The sequence below is a fragment of the Catharus ustulatus genome, chromosome 26 (genome assembly GCF_009819885.2).
Source record: "Catharus ustulatus isolate bCatUst1 chromosome 26, bCatUst1.pri.v2, whole genome shotgun sequence".
Classification (NCBI taxonomy): Eukaryota; Metazoa; Chordata; class Aves; order Passeriformes; family Turdidae; genus Catharus; species Catharus ustulatus.
In genome coordinates, this window is record NC_046246.1 from 5,962,595 (window position 1) to 5,981,875 (window position 19,281).

At 53.8% G+C, this 19,281-nt stretch overlaps 2 protein-coding genes across 3 annotated transcripts; one reads left to right on the forward strand and one right to left on the reverse strand.

Moving 5' to 3' along the window:
- Positions 1-1,239: 1,239 nt before the first annotated feature.
- Positions 1,240-8,321, reverse strand: AK2 (adenylate kinase 2). Of its 2 annotated transcripts, XM_033080930.1 has the most exons (7): positions 8,196-8,309; positions 7,727-7,852; positions 5,910-6,020; positions 5,712-5,806; positions 5,109-5,181; positions 3,894-4,089; positions 1,240-2,058 (listed from the first exon to the last, which is right to left on the reverse strand). In XM_033080930.1, the coding sequence occupies exons 1-7, from the start codon at positions 8,307-8,309 to the stop codon at positions 2,051-2,053; spliced, it is 723 nt and encodes a 240-aa protein (XP_032936821.1). In that variant the 3' UTR covers positions 1,240-2,050. The 2 variants fall into 2 exon arrangements, with proteins under 2 accessions (XP_032936821.1, XP_032936820.1); XM_033080929.1 differs by lacking the exon at positions 1,240-2,058 and having other exon boundaries at positions 3,081-4,089; positions 8,196-8,321.
- Positions 8,322-10,030: 1,709 nt separating this feature from the next.
- AZIN2 (antizyme inhibitor 2) lies at positions 10,031-17,355 on the forward strand. The gene is made up of 11 exons (XM_033080891.1): positions 10,031-10,198; positions 10,353-10,435; positions 11,458-11,594; positions 11,669-11,842; positions 12,429-12,601; positions 12,996-13,127; positions 14,315-14,480; positions 14,590-14,752; positions 14,849-14,961; positions 16,270-16,484; positions 16,748-17,355. Exons 3-11 carry the CDS (start codon positions 11,496-11,498, stop codon positions 16,887-16,889), a joined length of 1,377 nt encoding a protein of 458 aa, XP_032936782.1. The 5' UTR covers positions 10,031-10,198; positions 10,353-10,435; positions 11,458-11,495; the 3' UTR covers positions 16,890-17,355.
- The last annotated feature ends 1,926 nt before the right edge of the window (positions 17,356-19,281 follow it).

Below are 19,281 nucleotides of genomic sequence, written 5' to 3' on the forward strand. Positions count from 1 at the left end.
CTTGTGCTATAAATAGGAATTTTCCCCTTTTATAGTTGCTGAATAATTGTGTGTATGAAATATGAACACAGTTTTCAAAAGAGTGCCTGATAAGCAGCTTGCTGGAACGAAATGGTTGAGCAGAAGGAATTTACAGCACCTGCAGAGCATCGTGTGCTGTGGAAAACGTTCAAGGTCAGCCTGAGAGAGAGAGGTCACAGCACAGATCCAGCTCTTGAGCTCACCCCACTGCAGCCCCCCCACAGCTCCCCAAAAATCCATTTCATGCCCCACACTCAGGTAAGGATCAAACAGAGGCAGCCCAGCTCTGAGGAGCCAAGACTCCTCCATCCCACAGAGCAGAAAGCCAGGAGGAGCAGGCAGAACAGGTTTTTGAAACAACAGCAGGCAAGGAGCAGAGGACACAATCCCAGACAAGGAGGGAGAGCACAGTTGAACATCCACCATCAAAAGGAACGAGGGAAGAACACCACAAAGGCCAGAGAGGCACAAGAATGGTAATGGGAGTTACAGAGAGGGAAATGAAAACTCCTGAGCACAGAGACAGAATGGTGGAGGAGCAGAAGAGCCCAATTATGTGGAAAAAACCAGTAATTTCTGCAGGAAATGGGAACATGCAGCCCAACCCTTTCTGGTGCCTGAACACATGCAGGGCTGCAAGAACCATGGATAAATAACAAATCTCCATCAGTCCATCAGGAACAGCCTCCTGTGGGACAGCACAGAGGGTCAGAGTCCCTGTGGATGCAGGAGAAAAGGAAATGCTCTCCTTCCCTGCACCAGGACAGATTTTTCCCTGTAAATTTAGAGAGAGGGAGGGTGCAGCAAAGTATGAAAGGCAGAAACAGAAGACACAATAATGTGGCTTCCAGTTGCTGCAGGAGGAGAGAAGGAAATAACACTGGAGATTCAAAGGGAGGAGGAAAAAAGGGATTACATCAGTTAAAACACTGCAAGGAGCTCTGGACAGAGAGGACACACAGGGGCTCAGTGCTTTCAGCCTCACACAGGAAGAAACAAGAGAGAGAACCAGCAAAAAAACCACCATTGCTATGGTGATCTATAGCATTGGACACACTCAGCAAGGAGAAGAGATAAAAGCCACATTTCCAGCTGCACAGAACATCCTTGAGATAGGATCAGGCCCCAGGATCCACCCAGCTCAATTGTTAGTTGATGCTGTCATCTGCCTCCTCATCCTCCACGCTGTCTGCAGGTCAAAGAGGACACAGCACCAGATACAAATGTAAAGGGGTTATTTTATTATTGATTCAGAGGTTAGACAAGGCACCATTTGATCTAAAAAGAAATGCAAAAAAAACCACCCCCTAATTAAGTGTTATTTTTTGCAGGCAATTAAGAAAAGTCTCTTTTGCATTTCTTCAGCACTGTGTGAATTCCAGCTTGGTCATGATCACAGAAAAGCCACCCCATTCCCAAGTAAGGCAGGTTTGGACTAGAGCCACAGCCCCTCTGTTCAGCAGCACAGAATCCTTGAGAAGTCTCTATGCCAGAGTTTAGGAATGCAGCAGAACAAGAAAAACAAAACTTCCAGGAAAAGACCACGGAATCTCTTTTTCCTTTCCATTTCAGACACGATGAATCATTTGTTTGTTTTGGTCCTCGCTGATAGGAAGCAACTTTAGGAAAAAAATCACAGCAAATCTTTCAGTGGTCTCAGAGGACCAAGAGCCCATGAGACAAGCCTGAAAGTCCTGGAGAAACCTGGAATAACATCTAGCCCTGCCCTCCAACAGGTCAAGGACCTGCTGATCACTCAGATATTTCCCTCTCCACAATGGTTTTGCCTTCACAAACATGATTTCTAAGGAGAAGGCCACCTCCTCTTCACAATGATTCTGCCAAATAAGAAATCCAACCAAAACCCAACCAAATCAGCCCCCCAACCCCTTGTTTACCAGCTCCTTCCCCCCTCCCAGCAATCATACCCCCCTCCCTGCTGCCCTCCCTGCACCCAGGGAAGGGCTGCAATGGGTGATGTAGCAGAGTGTGCAGCGTTTTTTGGTGGTGTCTCATCTGCTTGATGGAGTCACTCAGCTGGAATAAATGGGAACAGAAAGAAAAAAAAATATTTAGGGAAAAATAAACAAACAAAATAAAGCATGGTTTATGGTAAAAAAAAAAAAAGATAAAAAAAAGGCTGGTGAGCTGGACGTGAAGTGAGCATAAGGGAGGAAAAGAATGGAGAGTGGGTAAAACTTTGACCAAATCCAGGAATGCCAACTCTGGGAAACCTTCCCACAGAGTAGAGGGCTTCAGCTCTGCCTTTGACTCTCTCTAAATAAAGCACAGAACTTTTTTACAGTCACCAAGATGCCAGGGCAGCTGTAACCCACTCCTTCCCACTCCCTGGGGCACACCAGTCCCATCCTAAATGCTATCCCAGTTCCAGGTTACCCTTCCCCAGGAAACCCAGAGACAGAGCAAGGGCTGTCTGGGAATCCCAGGGGACCACAGGCTGCTGGCACAACCAGCCCTGTTTACTGTCAGAGCCTTTCTCCTCAGTCATGTGCTTTCTAGAGCAACAACTCCACTGCTTTTGGTTCCCAGTGTTATTTCCAGTTTGCTGGAAGGGAAGAGGTTCTGTTCCTGGAAAGGATGTATGAGGACAGAGAGAGGATTGTCAGGCAAAAGAGAAATTATCAAGGAAAAGAGCAAGGGATTCCTGAGGATTAAACATCTGCTCTGGGCACAGGATGGAGTGGGCCATCCCAAAAGAGAGAGAGAGAGAGAGAGAGAGGACACTCAGTAACACTCAAATCAGTAAACACACACGGAATGCCAAAGGACAAAGTTTCATCTGGGCCAATCCATATTTACAGCAGGGTCCTCTAGGAAGGGCTGGAATCCCTCATGGCCAAAGGTCAGTGCCAGCCCTGCAGTGTCACCACACAGCACACAGGGCTCTGAGCACACACAGTGTCCTCAAACACAGCCTGATGGAGCTGCTGGATTTGCTCAAGAAACAGGAACTTTTCCATGAGCTCATAACAAAGGTCGTTAGCTCAAGGGCACACGGAGCCAGTGGTTAATAACTCTGTCTCTCGAGCCTTGAGAAATCATTTGTTTTGCAATAAGGCTTTATTATATTTAGACTTTGGGATCAGGAGAAGCTCAATGCATCTTCCTCTCCTTGGTCAAAACCAAGGCAAGAGCAACGAGATGAAACCCAAGTCCTTTTCTTATCCTCAGGACATCCCAGCCTGCCACACTGTCACACTCTGACCACGGATTTCACATTAAAAAGAGCAAGAAGCATCTCACTAATTTGCTATAAATAAAGGTTGGAACCCCCCACCCCCCTAAGTGCCATCAGATCAGGAACCTGTCACCCCACAGGGAATAAAACACAGAAGGAGAACACATTGTCACCCAGCCCCAAGCAGACAGAGCAACCCCAGGTTTCAATCCTGCAGCTTCACATCTCCTGTGAAATCCTTCCCCCACATCCCCAACCTTCTCCTTCTCTGTGGCATAGCCAGGAGGAGATGGAAATACAGTTCCTTCCAAGGAGGTGCATTTCTAGGACGAAACAAAGGCTTTTTGAGCCAAAGGAGTGCAGAGCCCATTTTGGGCAGCTGGAGCCTGGGCTCGCTGCGGCCTCTAGAGGCCAAAATCCCAAAATCCACACACAGACCGAGTTCACTTGTAGCGACATCGAGACCGTTAACAGCTCCTTTAATTAAATTAGAGAATTAGCACAGCCCTGCCTTGGGCTGCATCACCTCTTCCCTTTCCCCTTCTACTCTGCTCAGCTCTTCACCCTCCTTAGCCCCAGAGAGACAGAGACAGAGAGAAAGAAAGAGAGGAAAAAAAAAAAGTAGAGCCCCGTCCTGGGACGGAGCTTTAAATGAACATAACCAGGTCTTTACATGTTGCTTTTGTGAAGGCTGCCAGGATGCTGGCAAACACCACATCAGGAGACTGGGAGGCATCCACGGCTGTATGGATCCCTCTCTTGCTGTAGTAGGACACCAGGGGGGAGGTCTGGGTGTGGTAAGACTTCAGCCGGGTTTTCAGCGCCGTTTCGTTATCGTCCGAGCGGCGGATCAGGGGCTCTCCAGTGACCTGGGAGAAGCAAGGGGACATTCTCCAGCGAGCTGCAGCCTGGGATGCTCCCCCCTTCTCTCCCTGCTCCCCTCCTCCAAGGCAGTGCTGGAAAGGAGACTCCAGGTGTGCAGGGCAGCCAGAACAAGTCCAGAGTGGTCACTAAAGAGAGAAGGGCTCAGCACTGTGGTCTTTTTCCCCACACACCACTCTGCTTGTTTAAAGGAGCCTCAAGATCAGGCACCAGGATGGAAACCAGTCACAACCCACTGCAATTTGAGCAGTGGACAGAGTCCAACAAGTTCTGAGGCTGGCAGAGCCTGGGCCAGCTCTGCAGAATGGCCATGCCCTTCATCCATCCATGCATCCATCCATCCATCCATCCATCCCTTCATTCATCCATCCATCCATCCATCCATCCATCCATCCCTTCATCCATCCATCCATCCATCATCAATCCATCCATCCATCCATCATCCATCCATCCATCCATCCCTTCATCCATCCATCCATCCATCATCAATCCATCCATCCATCCATCCCTCCATCCATCCATCCCTCCATCCATCCATCCATCCCTTCATCCATCCATCCATCCATCATCAATCCATCCATCCATCCATCCCTCCATCCATCCATCCATTCATCCATCCATCCATCCCTCCATCCATCCATCATCCATCCATCCATCCATCCATCCATCCATCATCCATCCATCCATCCATCCATCCATCCCTTCATCCATCCATCCATCCATCCATCCATCCCTTCATCCATCCATCCATCCATCATCAATCCATCCATCCATCCCTCCATCCATCCATCCATTCATCCATCCATCCATCCCTCCCTTCATCCATCCATCCATCCATCCATCCATCACTCCCTGCAGTGCCACCAGCTCAGGCTGCCCAAGCAGCTCCCCAGAAAGCCAGGATAAGGTACAAGAGAAGGAAAATAATTAATTTTTCCTGGGAGAGACTGCAAAGCATCAGCTAAACCCAAAGCAAGGAAAGCTGCAGCCCTGGGAGCTCACATACATCGTCCTTCATGGGCTCTTTCGGGGGTCTGAACTCCTCGTGATACGAGCGGCCACTCGCTGGGTGAATCAGCCTGAGACAGAAAAGAAGTGTCAGCAAAGCAGCCCAGTCAGGAAAAGATCTCCTGAACCTGCCACTCATCAGCACAGAAATATCTGCCACAGCAGCACCATTAGCCTGTCACTTGTAAGAAAATTCTCTCCAGTTATTTCTGTACCAAGGGCCTCTTCAGTTTGGAAAAGCAGCTGTGCTGAGAGATGGAGAAGAGGAGTTTTACTTCCTGCTCTGCTGGGAAAGGGGTCTGGATAACAGTGCAAGAGAACACACTCCTGACCCTGGAGGAAGTTTACTGGTATCCAAATGTATTCAGTGTTCTGTGTAAGGGAGCAAAATTTGCCTTTGGAGAAGGAGGAACTGAAAGGGTGAGCTGAGATTTTCTATAGAAATCCTTGATTTATAGGGCAAGGAAAAGGCTCTGCTCAAGGCTAGGGCAGAAATAGAGACCAGCATCACTGCCAGCCCTAAACATCATGAGGACAACCTGGGATCTGAAATCAGGATGCTGTTCCACAGACCAGGAAATCCCAACCCACTGAGGATTACCGTCCAGTGATCCTCCGGATCAGCAAGGAGTCAGGGATGCTGAATTCAATGACAGAGTCGAGCTTCTCTCTCCTTTTCTCCAGGAGCTCATCCAGCTGCAACAGCAAACACCCACCTCAGAGGGGCTGAGGGAGCAGGGACCCCTGGTTTTTGAGGGAAGGAGGTGCTGGAGCAGCCCCTGAGCAGGGGCTCCCGTACCATCTCTGCCTGTTTCACCGTGCGAGGGAAGCCGTCCAGGAGGAACCCGTTCTTGCAGGGAGGGGAGTCCAGGTTGTTCTCAATCAGCTCCACCACCATCTCATCACTCACCTGCAGAGATGAGACAGGTATGTTGTCAGGAAGGACACCCTGAATTGTCCACAAGGGCGGCAGCTGTGTGTCACAGTGGGATTTTTGGAGTTGTCCTGTGCAGGGCCAAGGGTTGGACTCAATAATTCTTGTGTGTCCCTTCCAGCTCAGGATATTCTGTGATTCCATGAGTCATGTCAATGCTCAGGCTGCCTGTTCAGACCTGCCCACATCAGGGCAGCACTCCCTGCAATACCAGGACATAGGCAATGCCACATTTCACTCCAGGGACACTCCAGCCTGTGCAGGGACTTGGACCAGCTCTGTAACCTCACTGTTACAAAGGTTGCTGTACTGCAAGGAACACTGACAGCTCAAACTCCTTAGATTATGATTTCTTTTAAACCAAATCACAACACAAAACATCAACATAATCTTGATTTCCTGTTACTTTGTACCTTCACCTACACATCTCCCTCGGGAGGCAGGCCTGGGCAGGAAGGGCAGAGTTGCTCATTGACTCCCATAAACCTCGTATGAAAGTAAAAGCCCAGTAGTTGCTGACAAGCTCTGGCTTCACTGGACAGTTTTTTCCCATCTAACAATCTCAGCATACCACTGGGATTAGTGCCTTTTCCACACTGCAGCACTCACAGATGCTGCAGCCCCAACAATAGCTGTTTATTCCAGAGCAGCTCCCTTCAGCAGTGCTGTTTTCTCCAGCACACCCAGCTGGGAGCCAGCAGGATTGGGGACCAGGCTGTCACAACACACAGCAACAAGTCACTTCTGTGCCTTCCTGATTACATCCTTTGGAGAAAAAAAAAGATCCTGAGCACAAACCCCATCCTGAAATGCTGCTGTGCTCCCAGCTGAGTTATCACAGAGCTGCCTGGAGCTGCCTGCCACACACACACATCCACGTGGCAGATACCACCAGCCTGGCCAGATAAGGTCCCTATCTTTCATAACCAGCTGGGTATTGCAGCCTTGGTGTTGCAATGAGTTCTGGGCAGAAGTGAGATAACGCTGCTCTCCCCATCTGGGGCCTGCAGATTCTCCCCAGGGTGTTACAAGCCCGTGGTAGCCACAGTGATGCTCGAGATCTGCCCCACACTGGGGCAAGTCACTGCAATTTGTGGTCCCTTGAGTTTCCCTGAGATATTTCAGTCGTCAGGATGAGATAATGAGACCCTCAGAAAATGAATGTCAGAGATTCTAACTCGTGTCTCTTGGGGATCTCAAGTGTCTCTCTCACACAGCAGCTGCTTTAACTGCCACAGCAACACCTTCAGGTTTATTTTGACCAGGTGAATCAAGCTTATGCAAGAGCTGGGATGCAGATGAAGCCTCTGAAATGATACCTGGAGCTCAGGTATCAGGTGAAGAGACACCTGCAGCTTCAAGGACACACTATCACCTCAGTGCTCAGGAGCCAGAAAATTGCCAGCCAAAGATAAAAACAACCCAAGGCCACAGGCTGCTGGTAAGCAAACAGTAATTCTGAAGAGGAAGAGGAAGGATGTTTGTATAGGATGCTTCTGCTGCAGGGTGATAGAAGGAAAGCTCCCACCCCATCCCTACCTTCACCCTGCAATCTGCCTTCACCCTGCAATCCGCCTTCCTATAATAACTAAAGAATTCTAATTAGGAGGTGGATTTTTGTCTGCTCTCATTCCAGGCGCTGCCAGCCCGTGTCCCTTCCCATCACACCGCCCGGGACGCACCAGCTTCCCCGAATCCATCGTCTCCTTGAGCCGCTTGCCCAGCTCGGAGCCCGAGGCCACCATGGCCCGCAGCATGTCGCCGGTAGCCAAGTGGCACACGCAGTAAGTCTCGGCCAGCTTCGGGGCCTGCGGAAGAGGACAGAGATGAGATCAGACCTCGGAGGGTGAGGATGCCCGGCTCGGCCGGCGACAGCGCGACAGTCGTTGACCGCCCAGCACGTGGCACGACCCGGCACAGAGCCCCGGTGCTCGCCCGGGACAAAGGGATCGGGGACAAAGAGCCCCTGGAGGCGGGATACAACCGAACCCCCACGGAAGGGACCCCCGGAGCCACCCAAACCCCGCACACCCCCCTCCCTCCGCGGGCACCCCCGGGCCGGACCTCCCCGCACGCGGGGGTCACACACCGAGCACCGGCAGCGGGGAAGGCCGGGCAGGCCGCTCCCGTTCCCGAGCGCATCGCCCTCACCTGCGTGCCCTTGCCGGCTCCGGGCGGGCCCAGCAGCACGGCGCGGATGCCGTGGCGGATCCCCGCGGCCGGGGCCTGCCCGCGGCCACCCCCGGCCTGCGCGCTCGGAGCCATGGCCGCCACCGACTGCGCGCCCGGCCCGCGCCTCGTGGGCGGGGCCAGCGCCGGCTGGGCGGGGTTATGCAAATGAGATACGCGAATACGAATTTCAATGCTTATTTCATATGGTGGGCGGGGTTATGCAAATGAGATATGCGAATATTATTTTCAATGCTTATTTCATATGGTGGGCGGGGTTATGCAAATGAGATATGCGAATATTATTTTCAATGCTTATTTCATATGGTGGGCGGGGTTATGCAAATGAGATATGCGAATAGTCAATTCCACGCTTGCTTTATATGGAGTGGGCGGGGTTATGCGTGGAGTGGGCGTGGCTATGGGGCTGGGCGTGGCTCTGCGGTGCCACGCGGGTCGCTCGGTGTCGCCCCGAGTTGTCCCCAAGGCGCTGCCTGGTCCAGTTGTGTGTCACTCAGTTCAAGAAGGACACATTGAGCTGCTGGAATATGTCCAGAGAAAGGCAATGAGTGCAGTGCAAGTCTGAGGAGGAGCGGCTGAGGGAGCTGGGGCGGCTGAGCCAGGAGAAAAGAAGGTTCAGGGGTGACCTTTTCACTCTCTGCGCCTACCTGAAAGGAATTTGGAGCCGGCTGGGGGCAGGATTTGTGTCCCAGGCAGCCGGTGATAGGACAAGAGGACACAGTCTAAAGCTACGCAAGGTTAGACATTAGGAAGAATTTCTTCACAGGAAGATTAGACATTGGAACGGGCTGCCCAGGGAGGCGGCGGAGTCTCCACCTTCGGAATCATTTAAGGACACAGCACTTGGTGTTGTGATCCAGTTAACACAGTGGTGTCCGGTCACAGAGATCTTTTCCAACCCAATTGATTCCGCCGTTCTGAGCTGTGCTTGCCCTGGCGCTGTGGGATGGGCTCAGTGCCCTGTTCTGTGCGGGCTGTGCATCACAACACTGCCCAGCACATCCAGCAGGGACTGGCAATGCAGGGCTCTGCATCTCTGCTCTCCCAGCCTCTCTGCATGGTCCCCACATCCCACACAGCCCAGCCCAGCGCTGGTGGTGGGCCAGAGCCCAGGCAGAACCAGCCAGGATCTCACAAGAGACAAGAGCTTTCCACGGCCCTGGTTGCCAGGAGAGTCTGTGGCAAAGCCAAGAGCACAGTGTTGAATACAGAAACCCTGGACAAGTCAGTCCTGACTGCCCCTTCAGTGGGGACAGCCACACCTCTGCAGACAGAACATTGGCTCCTCAGCAACACCAGAGACCTGCACATTTAATAAGAAGAGTTAAAAAACCCCTGCTGAGCCCATCCTGTTCGTGGGGTGGAGCACTGGCACCATTTCCAAGATCTCACGGATCAGACAGAGCATCTGCATTGATGGCAGAGCTGGATCTGCCCCTGGGGCACCCTCCAAAACCAGCAGCAGCTCAACCAGGGCAGGATCAGTCCCTGACATCTTCCCAATTACCTCCCTCACTCCGGAGTCTCAGCCAAACACCTCTCAGCCTTTAATCCGCAGGAAGCCTGGTTTCCCTGGCAGCAGCAGCATTTCCCAGGTATTTCGGGCTCTCTTCCCCCGCGGGAAGCAGGGCCGGGCTGCCAGGCTGGGGATGAGCTGCAGGGACTCGGTGAGAGCCCGGGGTGAGTGCACAGGGCAGCCCCAGCCTTGGGAGAGGGTGGGCGAGGAGGGGGAGCGTCCTCCAAAAGGGATGAAGGATGCTCGGAGGCGGCTCAGCCAATGGGGTGCCTGGGTTTGGTTGTCACGGCTACGGTTGGGAGGCAGAGCAGGGAGGCTGTGCTGGGAGAGAAGGGGTGCAGAGCCCCCCCATCCTCTGCAGGAGCTGGGGCAGGACACACAACCAGCCCTGGGGGCAGTTCATTCTCTTGGGAGACCCATGGCAGAATCTGTTTAAATGCTTTCTGAGGTAAGAGGATTTTTGGAGGGGCTGTGGGGGAGCTGTTTTGCCCGGCACAGTGAGAAGGGAGCTGTGGAGTGAAGCGTTGCTGAATTTGGGGATGAAGGGATGGTGCTGTCAGTGCCCCTCTCTCTCTCTAAGCCCCTGCACTGCTTCTCCCCAGAGACCCTGGAGCCTCAGGCACTGCAGGAGCTCAGCATTCCTCGGGGAGCCCCCCTGACAGCACAGCAGGACACCTGGACCGTGGTGAGGAGGGGATGTCTGAGGCTGGGGCACGAGTTCCTGCAGGAATGACCCATCCATCCCTTCTGTGCCTAACCAGGGTGGGCTGGCTGCTGTTACTATGGAGCTCTAAGAGCTTCAAAATATGTTTTTTCATCCCATTCCCAGTCTCTGGAATTGGCTGGTGGTTCTTGCTCAATGCATTACAACATCCTGGTGCTCCAGGGCCAGCGTGGTCTTTCTCCCAGTGCCCCCTGGAATGCTGTCAGGATGTCTCTGGGGGGAGGAGGGGGTGAGCAGCTCTGAGAAATGAAACCTCTGCCTCCTGCCCACTTCAAATCAGAGACACCATGTTCCTGCAAGAGCCCTGGAGCTAGACCTGGTTTATTGGAGTGGAAATGTTCCCTGCTAGCTCATCAGCTCCCTGGGTTATGGGCTGGGCTGGATCCAGGGCAGGGGATTGTTAAAGATAAAGCTCTGCTAGGATGAGCCAGAAAACTTTGTGCTGCTTGATTTTCCCCCTTTTTCCACACCCTGTGTCACTGGAGCTGCACCCACAGCATGGATCCAGGCTGTCCTGAGGTTGGATGGTGTCAGTGCTGTGCCTCCCTTGTCCTGGGGCTTTCCACTGGGAAAGTGGGTCCAGGAGACTTGAGCTGTTTGGAATCCATCGGGGATGTTCACCCCACTGAGCACTCAGCAGATCCAGCTGCATTCCAGAGCAGGAAGGGGCCTGTCCTGGCCTAGAAAAGCATTTCTGCTCTTTGTGCTGCAGTTGGCTTTGTTGTTGACTGTGCTGGTGCCTGCTGATGGAGGCAAGGCTGCTGTGTGCCAAACCAGAGCTCTGAACTGCAGGGAAATGTGTCTCCTCCCCCAGGGGAAGATGCTGTAACCCACAGCAGGGCTCTGCTGAGCTGCTGGTTTGGAGCAGAGCAGCACAGACACCCAGTGACACCCCAGGCTGGGTGGTCCATGCTGATGGAGCTTGGACCCTTCCTCTGGTATTCCTGTCCTTTTTCACCCTTAGAATCCATCCCCTACTCCAGGAGGCTCCAGAGCATCACCACACCCAGAACATCACGCCATGAACGGGTACTTGGACGAATCCAATTTCCTGATGGTGGAGGAAGGCTTCACCACCAGAGACCTCCTGGAGAACCTTCTAGGGGAGCTGTGCCAAGAGGTGAGGCTGCTGCTCTGCTGCTGCCTCTGGAAAAGGCACTCCTGGAGCTGCTGCTCACTCCAGCTCTCTCCTAGAGCGACCAGCAGCCCTTCTTCGTGGCAGACCTTGGGGACATTGTGAAGAAACATCTGCGTTTCCTGAAGGCTTTGCCCCGAGTGAAACCCTATTTCCCAGTGAAATGCAACGGCAGCGAAGGGGTGATTCGGCTGCTGGCAGAGCTGGGGGCAGGATTTGCCTGTGCCAACAAGGTAGGGCTGTGGGAGGGCAGCTCTGGGGGAAATGTGTGTGGGAGAGTGGCAGAGCTCACCCTGTTTTCCTGTCTCTGCTCTGGGTGACATTTACAGGGGCAGGAGTCTCCCTCTGCTGTCACAGCCCAGAAATCCTTGTCCCCTCTGTGTTGTTCCCTTTGGTGACATTCCTGCCCCTGGAGCTGCTGTCCTGCCACAGCTGTCCAGCTCTTGGTGTCCTTAGGGCTGAGCCTAAAGCTTTTTGCTCCCTCCTTGCCATTTGCAACAGCCAGACTTCCAAAATTAAATCACTTATTTTTATGTCATCAGATAGGACGTGTTTTCCGGGAGGAGAAAGTGCAAGAGTTGTCACAGCTCAGAGCAGGCCTGCTAACCCCACTTGTTTCCTCTCCCATTTTCATGATGTTTTTAAACCTGTCCACACCAGGACAAAATCCACAACGATCCCTTTGAGCTCTGGTAGCTTTTCCCTGGAAAAGCCCAGGCTGCAACACTGCCACTTTTCCCTCTTCAGCACTGCAACCTAGACCCAGAGCTGGCTGCTGGTCCACACCCAGCTCCTGCACGTGTCCCCTTGTCCCTGCAGGCAGAAATCAGCAGGGTTCAAGGCATTGGGGTCCCAGCTGACAGGATTTTCTACAGCAGCCCCTGCAAGCAGGTCGCCCACATCAGGTACGCGGCCGCCCACGGCGTGAGGCTGATGGCCTTTGACAACGAGGTGGAGCTGAGCAAGGTGGCCAGGAGCCACCCCCGTGCCAGGTGGGTGTCTGGCAGTGCCACTGCAGTGGGTGCTGGAGGAGGGGATGGGCAGGGGGCTGTGGGGGGCAGGAGGAGGTTGTGCAAGGTGGGCGTCAGTCTCTGCTCCCAAGCGATAGGACGAGAGGAAACAGCCTCAAGCTGTGCCAGGGGAAGTTTGGATTGGATATGGGGGAAAATTTGATCACTGAAGGGGTGAACAGGCTGCCCAGAGAAGGGGTGGAATCATCATCTCTGGAAACATTCAAAAATCTTGTAGGTGTGGTCCTCAGGGACATGGTTTAGTGCTGGACTTAATAGTTTGGGTTATATTTGGACTCAGCAATCTTTGAGGGTTTTTCCTTTCATGATCCTGTTATTCCAAGACCCCTCAGCACAGCGTGGCTTTGCTCTGCAGGCTGTTGCTGGGGATCACTGCTGACTCCATCCCTGCTGCCCTCCCGAGCTTGGCTTTTGGGACCACGCTGAAATCCTGCCGGCACCTGCTGGAGACGGCCAAGGAGCAGGCAGTGCAGGTTGTGGGCATCAGGTACAGCCTTGGGCATTCCTCCATGGGAAGGAGATTGGGATCTGGGGAGCTTTTCCCTGCATTGGGATCTGGGGAGCTTTTCCCTGGATTGGGATCTGGGGAGCTTTTCTCCCCTCTGGATTGGGGTCTGGGGAGCTTTTTCCTGGATTGGGATCTGAGGAGCTTTTATCTGGAGTGGGATCTGGGGAGCTTTTCCCTGCATTGGGATCTGGGGAGCTTTTCTCTGCATTGGGATCTGGGGAGCTTTTCTCTGAACTGGAATCTGGGGAGCTTTTCTCCCCTCTGGATTGGGGATCTGGGGAGCTTTTCCCTCCATTGGGATCTGGGGAGCTTTTCTCCCCTCTGGATTGGGATCTGGGGAGCTTTTCCCTCCATTGGGATCTGGGGAGCTTTTCTCCCCTCTGGATTGGGGATCTGGGGAGCTTTTCCCTAGATTGGGATCTGGGGAGCTTTTCCCTGCATTGGGATCTGGGGAGCTTTTCCCTGCATTGGGATCTGGGGAGCTTTTTCCTGGATTGGGATCTGGGGAGCTTTTCCCTGCATTGGTGTCTGGGGAAATTTTCTCTGTATTGGGATCTGGGGAGCTTTTCTCCCCTCTGGATTGGGGTCTGGGGAGCTTTTCCCTGCATTGGGATCTGGGGAGCTTTTCTCTGGATTGGGATCTGGGGAGCTTTTCTCTGGATTGGGATCTGGGGAGCTTTTCTCTGGATTGGGATCTGGGGAGCTTTTCTCCCCTCTGGATTTGGGAATTGGGGAGCTTTTCCCTAGATTGGGATCTGGGGAGCTTTTCCCTAGATTGGGATCTGGGGAGTTTTTCCCTGGATTGGGATCTGGGGAGCTTTTCTCTGGATTGGGATCTGGGGAGCTTTTCTCCCCTCTGGATTGGGATCTGGGGAGCTTTTCCCTGCATTGTAATTTGGGAAGCTTTTCTCCCCTCTGGATGGAGGCTTTCCTTGCTGGAACAACACATGATCCAGCTGCTCTGCTTGGGAGGGTGGTGATGGCAGGGATTTGACCTTTGTGGGACAAATCTGGGGCAGGTTTGACCCTAAGAAAGGCTCTGTGGGACTCTGTGGTTTTTGGGACAGTGTGTATTGAGCTGCCCCCAGTGAGTGACAATCCCAGTGCCGTGTCCCCTCTGCTCTGGGGATGATCAAACCCCTCTGAGCCAGGCTCTGTGCCCTCAGCTTCCACCTGGGGAGCCGTGGGCTGGAGCCCCAGGCCTTGGCCCAGGCTGTGGCCACAGCACAGCTGGTGTTTGACATGGGCACGGAGCTGGGACACCACATGCACCTCCTGGACCTTGGAGGGGGATTCCCTGGCACTGAGGACACCAGAGCCCCACTGGAAGAGGTACAGACCTCCCAACCCTGCCCTCAGCAGGCAGAGAATGAGCTTGGCATGAGCCTCCCTGCACAATTCCCAGCTGGACAAGAGGAGGGTTCTTTTTTTTCCCTCCCAGATCGCTGCAGGGATAAACTCTGCCTTGGATTTGTACTTCCCCGAGGGCAGTGGGGTGGACATTGTGGCCAGACCTGGGCGTTACTACGTCACCTCTGCCTTCACCCTGGCTGTCAGCATCACTGCCTTGGAGGAGATCCCCGTGGAGCAGCCTGGCTCTGACGGTAGGTGTGACAGCAGGACGTGTCCCCTGCCCCCCTGAGCCCCCCTGAGCGCCCCTGAGCCCCCCTGAGCCCCCCTGAGCCCCCTCTCCCTTCCAGAGGAGGAGTGTGGCAGCAAGAAGAGCCTGGTGTATCACCTCAGTGACGGCATCTACGGCGCCTTCAGCTGCCTCCTGTTCGACAGCCCCTGCCCCAGACCTCGTCTGCACAAGGTGAGGGGTTCACCTGGCCTGGGGACACCCCAAAATGTCCCTCAGCTCGGGTGGCATCACCTCAGCCAACCCCACACCACAGCAGGAAGCTGCACCCAGCCCGTGGGTTGAACTTTGGTGTTGGGGGAGGAGGAATCAGGAAAATTTTATAAATGTGATTGTCTAGCAAAGGATTTTGAGAATGTGGAAACCATAGGTGAGATGGAAATGATATTTTTTGACTGTATGGATGAATCAGGAAAATTTTATAAATGTGATTGTCTAGCAAAGGATTTTGAGGATATGGAAACTATAGGCAAAATAGAAATGATATTTTTCGACTGTGTGGCTGAGAGCAGCAATGTGGATGCTTGAAGGCTTCTTCCTTTGTTTAGATAATTCCAGATGCCACAAATACCAAAGATCCAGCAGAGACCCTCTGCAGGTGTAAAGGGGAGGGTCCAAGATAAGGTTTAGAGATAAGAAAGCAGCAAAACATGTTAATATAGCAATTTCTATGGGTTGCAAATGTTAGAAAATTTATATCTTGTATTAGAGTGCTAATATCAATCAGCCATCTCTCAGGAGCTCACATCAGCCAGCAGAGAAAGACCTGAGCCTTGCTTGATGAGTTCCACAAGAATCTTTATTTAATGCAAAAGGAGTCAGGCAGGATTCTCTCAGAACAAAGGGCACACAGTCACATTTATAGGATCAAGGGGGATTGAAATTACAACCAATAGAAAGTTACACAAAGAACAGCATCCAATCTAAGTGAGAAGTTCTAAAGGTGAACTGACCAATTACACACACTAATTTCTAACCAATTATCTTCCAAAGTGTTAGAGAGTGACCAAATTCTTAAGGAATTTGGCTGAACCTTGGAATCTAGGAAACTTTATCTATTATAGCAAGTTCCAGAGGCCAGGGGAAGAGCGATTTGGAGGGATTGTATCATCCACAAGATTGGTTAGTGGAAATTAGAATATTCAACACAAAATTTATTGTATTGTAACGGGAAACTCGCCCTCTTTATTCCTTCTCTTAATCTCTTAATTCCTTAATTTTTACCTTTCTTACCTCATCCTGTTACTCAGAACTCCTACCACCCACACTCTCCTTCTGCCCTGCTCTGAGCTGTGGCTGGCTCTGAGCTCTTTACCCAATTTATTTCCCTATACAACAAACTACAAACTGAAAGCTCTCTCCATTTATCCTGACCATCCTGCCCATCACCCCCCTCACCATCCCCACCCTTTGGCTGTCCCTGTGACGCTGTGACACCCTCACCCCTGTGTGTGCTGTGTGGTTTTTTTTTTTTCCCTGCAGAGACCCTGCCCGGAGCACCCCTGGCACAGCTGCAGCCTGCGGGGCCCGCCGGGGCACGGCGAGGATCGCATCGCCGACGGGCTGGAGCTGCCCCTGCTGCACGTGGGGGACTGGCTGGTTTTTGGCAACATGGGAGCCTACACAGTGCCAGCATCATCTCTGCTCACCGCAGGTCCCCAGCCACGTGTCACCTACGCCATGTCCCGCATGGCCTGGTAAGAGATGGGCAGGGTGGGAGGGAAGGGCTGAATCCTGATTTTTTTCCACTGGGGAAATCTGAGTCTCAGAACCTGGAAATTCAGGGTGAAATTAATGGTAGATTTTAAAATTTTATTAAAATTTTAATATTGTTATTTCTCCAGTTTTTTTCACTGGAGAAAAGGCTCAGCTCACTTCTGGCTGTTGTTCTGGAGTGTCCCCTTCCCCCTTCTCAAGGGGCTGCTCCTTCCCCTGGCTCCCCCTCGGGTGTCTCTTGCAGGAAAGCCATCCAGCTCTTCCAGGGAAAGCCACCCCAGGCAGAAGACGACCGTGAGAGCCTCTGCACCCCCCTGTCCTGCGGCTGGGAGATGGCAGAGACCCTTTGTGTCACCCCTGTCTTCGCTCCAGCTGGCATCATCTGAGCACTGGGGGAGAAGGAGCCGTGGTGGGAAAGCTCCTGTGGTGGTGCTGGCAGGGAAAATGTCACAAAATGGCATCAGGGTGGGAAAAAATCCCATGGCAGCACCAGGGGAAAAGTCCCACAGTGCTGCTGGAGGGATAAAAATCCTACAGTGGGAAAAATCCCATGGCAGCACCAGGGGAAAAGCCCCACAGTGCTGCTGGAGGGATAAAAATCCTACAGTGGGAAAAATCCCATGGCAGCACCAGGGTAAGAGTCCCACAGTGCTGCTGGAGGGATAAAAATCCTACAGTGGGAAAAATCCCATGGCAGCACCAGAAGGGAGAGATCCTGTGGTGGTACCAGAGGGGGAAAGGACCCCATGGCAGTGCTAGGGAGGGGGAAGGTGCCATCCTGCCACTGGCACTGCCCCACTCTGCTCTCACAGACTTGGAAGTAAATCCTGTCCCATAAATCCTGCTCCTCCAGCTGGTGTGGTGTGCGTGCCTCCCAAAGGGGTCTGGCAGGTTTGGGCTCTGGTTTTAGGGGTGATGGTGATAATTGATAGCCCAGGGTGGCTTCAGGGGTCAGGTGAGGAAGCCCCTGGCTCTCCCTCCCCACCCTGTGCCCGAGGTGCTGGAGAGCCCCTCCACAATCAGCATTTAATGAGGCTTTGCTCATTAGGGAAGGCAGAGCCATTCATCTGAACTTGGGCTCTGTTCAGGCATCCAGAGGGACCCCTGGGATTTTGGGAGAGTGTGAAAATAGAGGGTGGGTTTAGATTTGTTGGTGACATTGGGGGGAAGACCCAGGCCTTGTGACATCCCCTGGCTCCTGAGGTCTCGTCAGAGCTCATGAAGGCTCCTGCCTTGGGTACAGACCCTGTAGGGCAGGAACTGGGAGAACTGGGGGGCACTGGGAGCACTGGGGTGGAGTTCATTGGTCACACCACCCTTGATCTGCAGGTTTGGGGACTCTGAGAGAGCACTGGGAGGACACTGGGAGAATTGGGAGGACTGTGCTGGGAGGGCACTGGCGCACTGGGAGGAACACAGGAGGAGGACACCGGGGAACTGGGAGGGCACTGGGAGGAGCATAGAAGGAGGATACTGGGGCACTGGGAGGGCACTGGGAGGAGCACAGAAGGAGGACACTGGGAGCACTGGGAGGACACTGGGAACACTGGGAGGACACTGGGAGCATTGGGAGGGCACTAGGAGCACTGGGAGGGCATTGGGGCACTGGGAGGGGCACAGAAGGAGGACACTGGGAGCACTGGGAGGACACTGGGAGCACTGGGAGGACACTGGGGCACTGGGAGGAGCAGAGAAGGAGAACACTGGGAGCACTGGGAGGGCCTGGGAACATTGGGAGGGCACTGGGGCACTGGGAGGAGTATAGAAGGCAGACACTGGAGCACTGGGAGGACACTGGGAGGACACTGGGGCAATGGGAGGAGCACAGAAGGAGGGCACTGGGAGCACTGGGAGAACGCTGGGAGCACTGGGAAGACACTGGGAGCACTGGGAGGAGCACAGAAGGAGGACACTGGGAGCACTGGGAGGGCACTGGGAGCACTTGGAGGGCACTGGGAGGACTGGGAGGAGCACAGAAGGAGGATACTGGGAGCACTGGGAGGACACTAGGAGCACTGGGAGCACTGGGAGGGCACTGGGAGCACTCTGGGAGGAGCACAGAGGAAGACACTGGGAGCACTGGGAGGACACTGGGGCACTGGGAGGAGCAGAGAAGGAGGGCACAGGGCACTAGGAGCAGTGGGAGAACACTGGGAGCACTGGGAGGGCCTGGGAACATTGGGAGGGCACTGGGAGGAGTACAGAAGGCAGACACTGGAGCACTGGGAGGACACTGGGAGCACTGGGAGGGCACTGGGAGGGCACTGGGAGCACAGAAGGAGGGCACTGGGAGCACTGGGAGAACACTGGGAGCGTTGGGAGGGCACTAGGAGCACTGGGAGGAGCACAGATGGAGGACACTGGGAGCACTGGGAGGGCACTGGGAACACTGGGAGGGCACTGGGAACAATGGGAGCACTGGGAGCACTACAGAAGGAGGGCACTGGGAGGGCACTGGGAGGACACTGGGAGGGCACTGGGCGCACTGGGAGGGCACTGGGAAGGCACTGGGAGGACACTGGGAGGGCACTGGGAGCACTGGGAGGGCACTGGGAGGGCACTGGGAGGGCACTGGGAGGACACTGGGAAGGCACTGGGAGGACACTGGGAGGGCACTGGGAGCACTGGGCGCGTTTTGAGCCCGTGGCCACCAGGGGGCGCTGGGGCGCGGCGTGCAGCGACTCCTCCCATCCGCCAGGGGGCGCTACAGCGCAGGGGCCGCTCTGCCGCTCTCTCTATGCCCAGCCGCAAAGCGCGACGCGCTGCCGCGACGTGCGT

Excerpts from the sequence above, each read along its gene's own strand:
- AK2 (XM_033080929.1), bottom strand. The coding sequence starts at position 8,309 with ATGGCTCCGAGCGCGCAGGCCGGGGGTGGCCGCGGGCAGGCCCCGGCC. Across the intron at positions 7,853-8,195 it reads GAGCCGGCAAGGGCACGCAG|GCCCCGAAGCTGGCCGAGAC; the intron begins GTGAGGGCGATG and ends CCTCTTCCGCAG. Across the intron at positions 4,090-5,108 it reads AAGAGCCCATGAAGGACGAT|GTCACTGGAGAGCCCCTGAT; the intron begins GTATGTGAGCTC and ends TGCTTCTCCCAG.
- AZIN2 (XM_033080891.1), top strand. The coding sequence starts at position 11,496 with ATGAACGGGTACTTGGACGAATCCAATTTCCTGATGGTGGAGGAAGGC. Across the intron at positions 12,602-12,995 it reads AGGAGCCACCCCCGTGCCAG|GCTGTTGCTGGGGATCACTG; the intron begins GTGGGTGTCTGG and ends TTTGCTCTGCAG. Across the intron at positions 13,128-14,314 it reads GTGCAGGTTGTGGGCATCAG|CTTCCACCTGGGGAGCCGTG; the intron begins GTACAGCCTTGG and ends CTGTGCCCTCAG.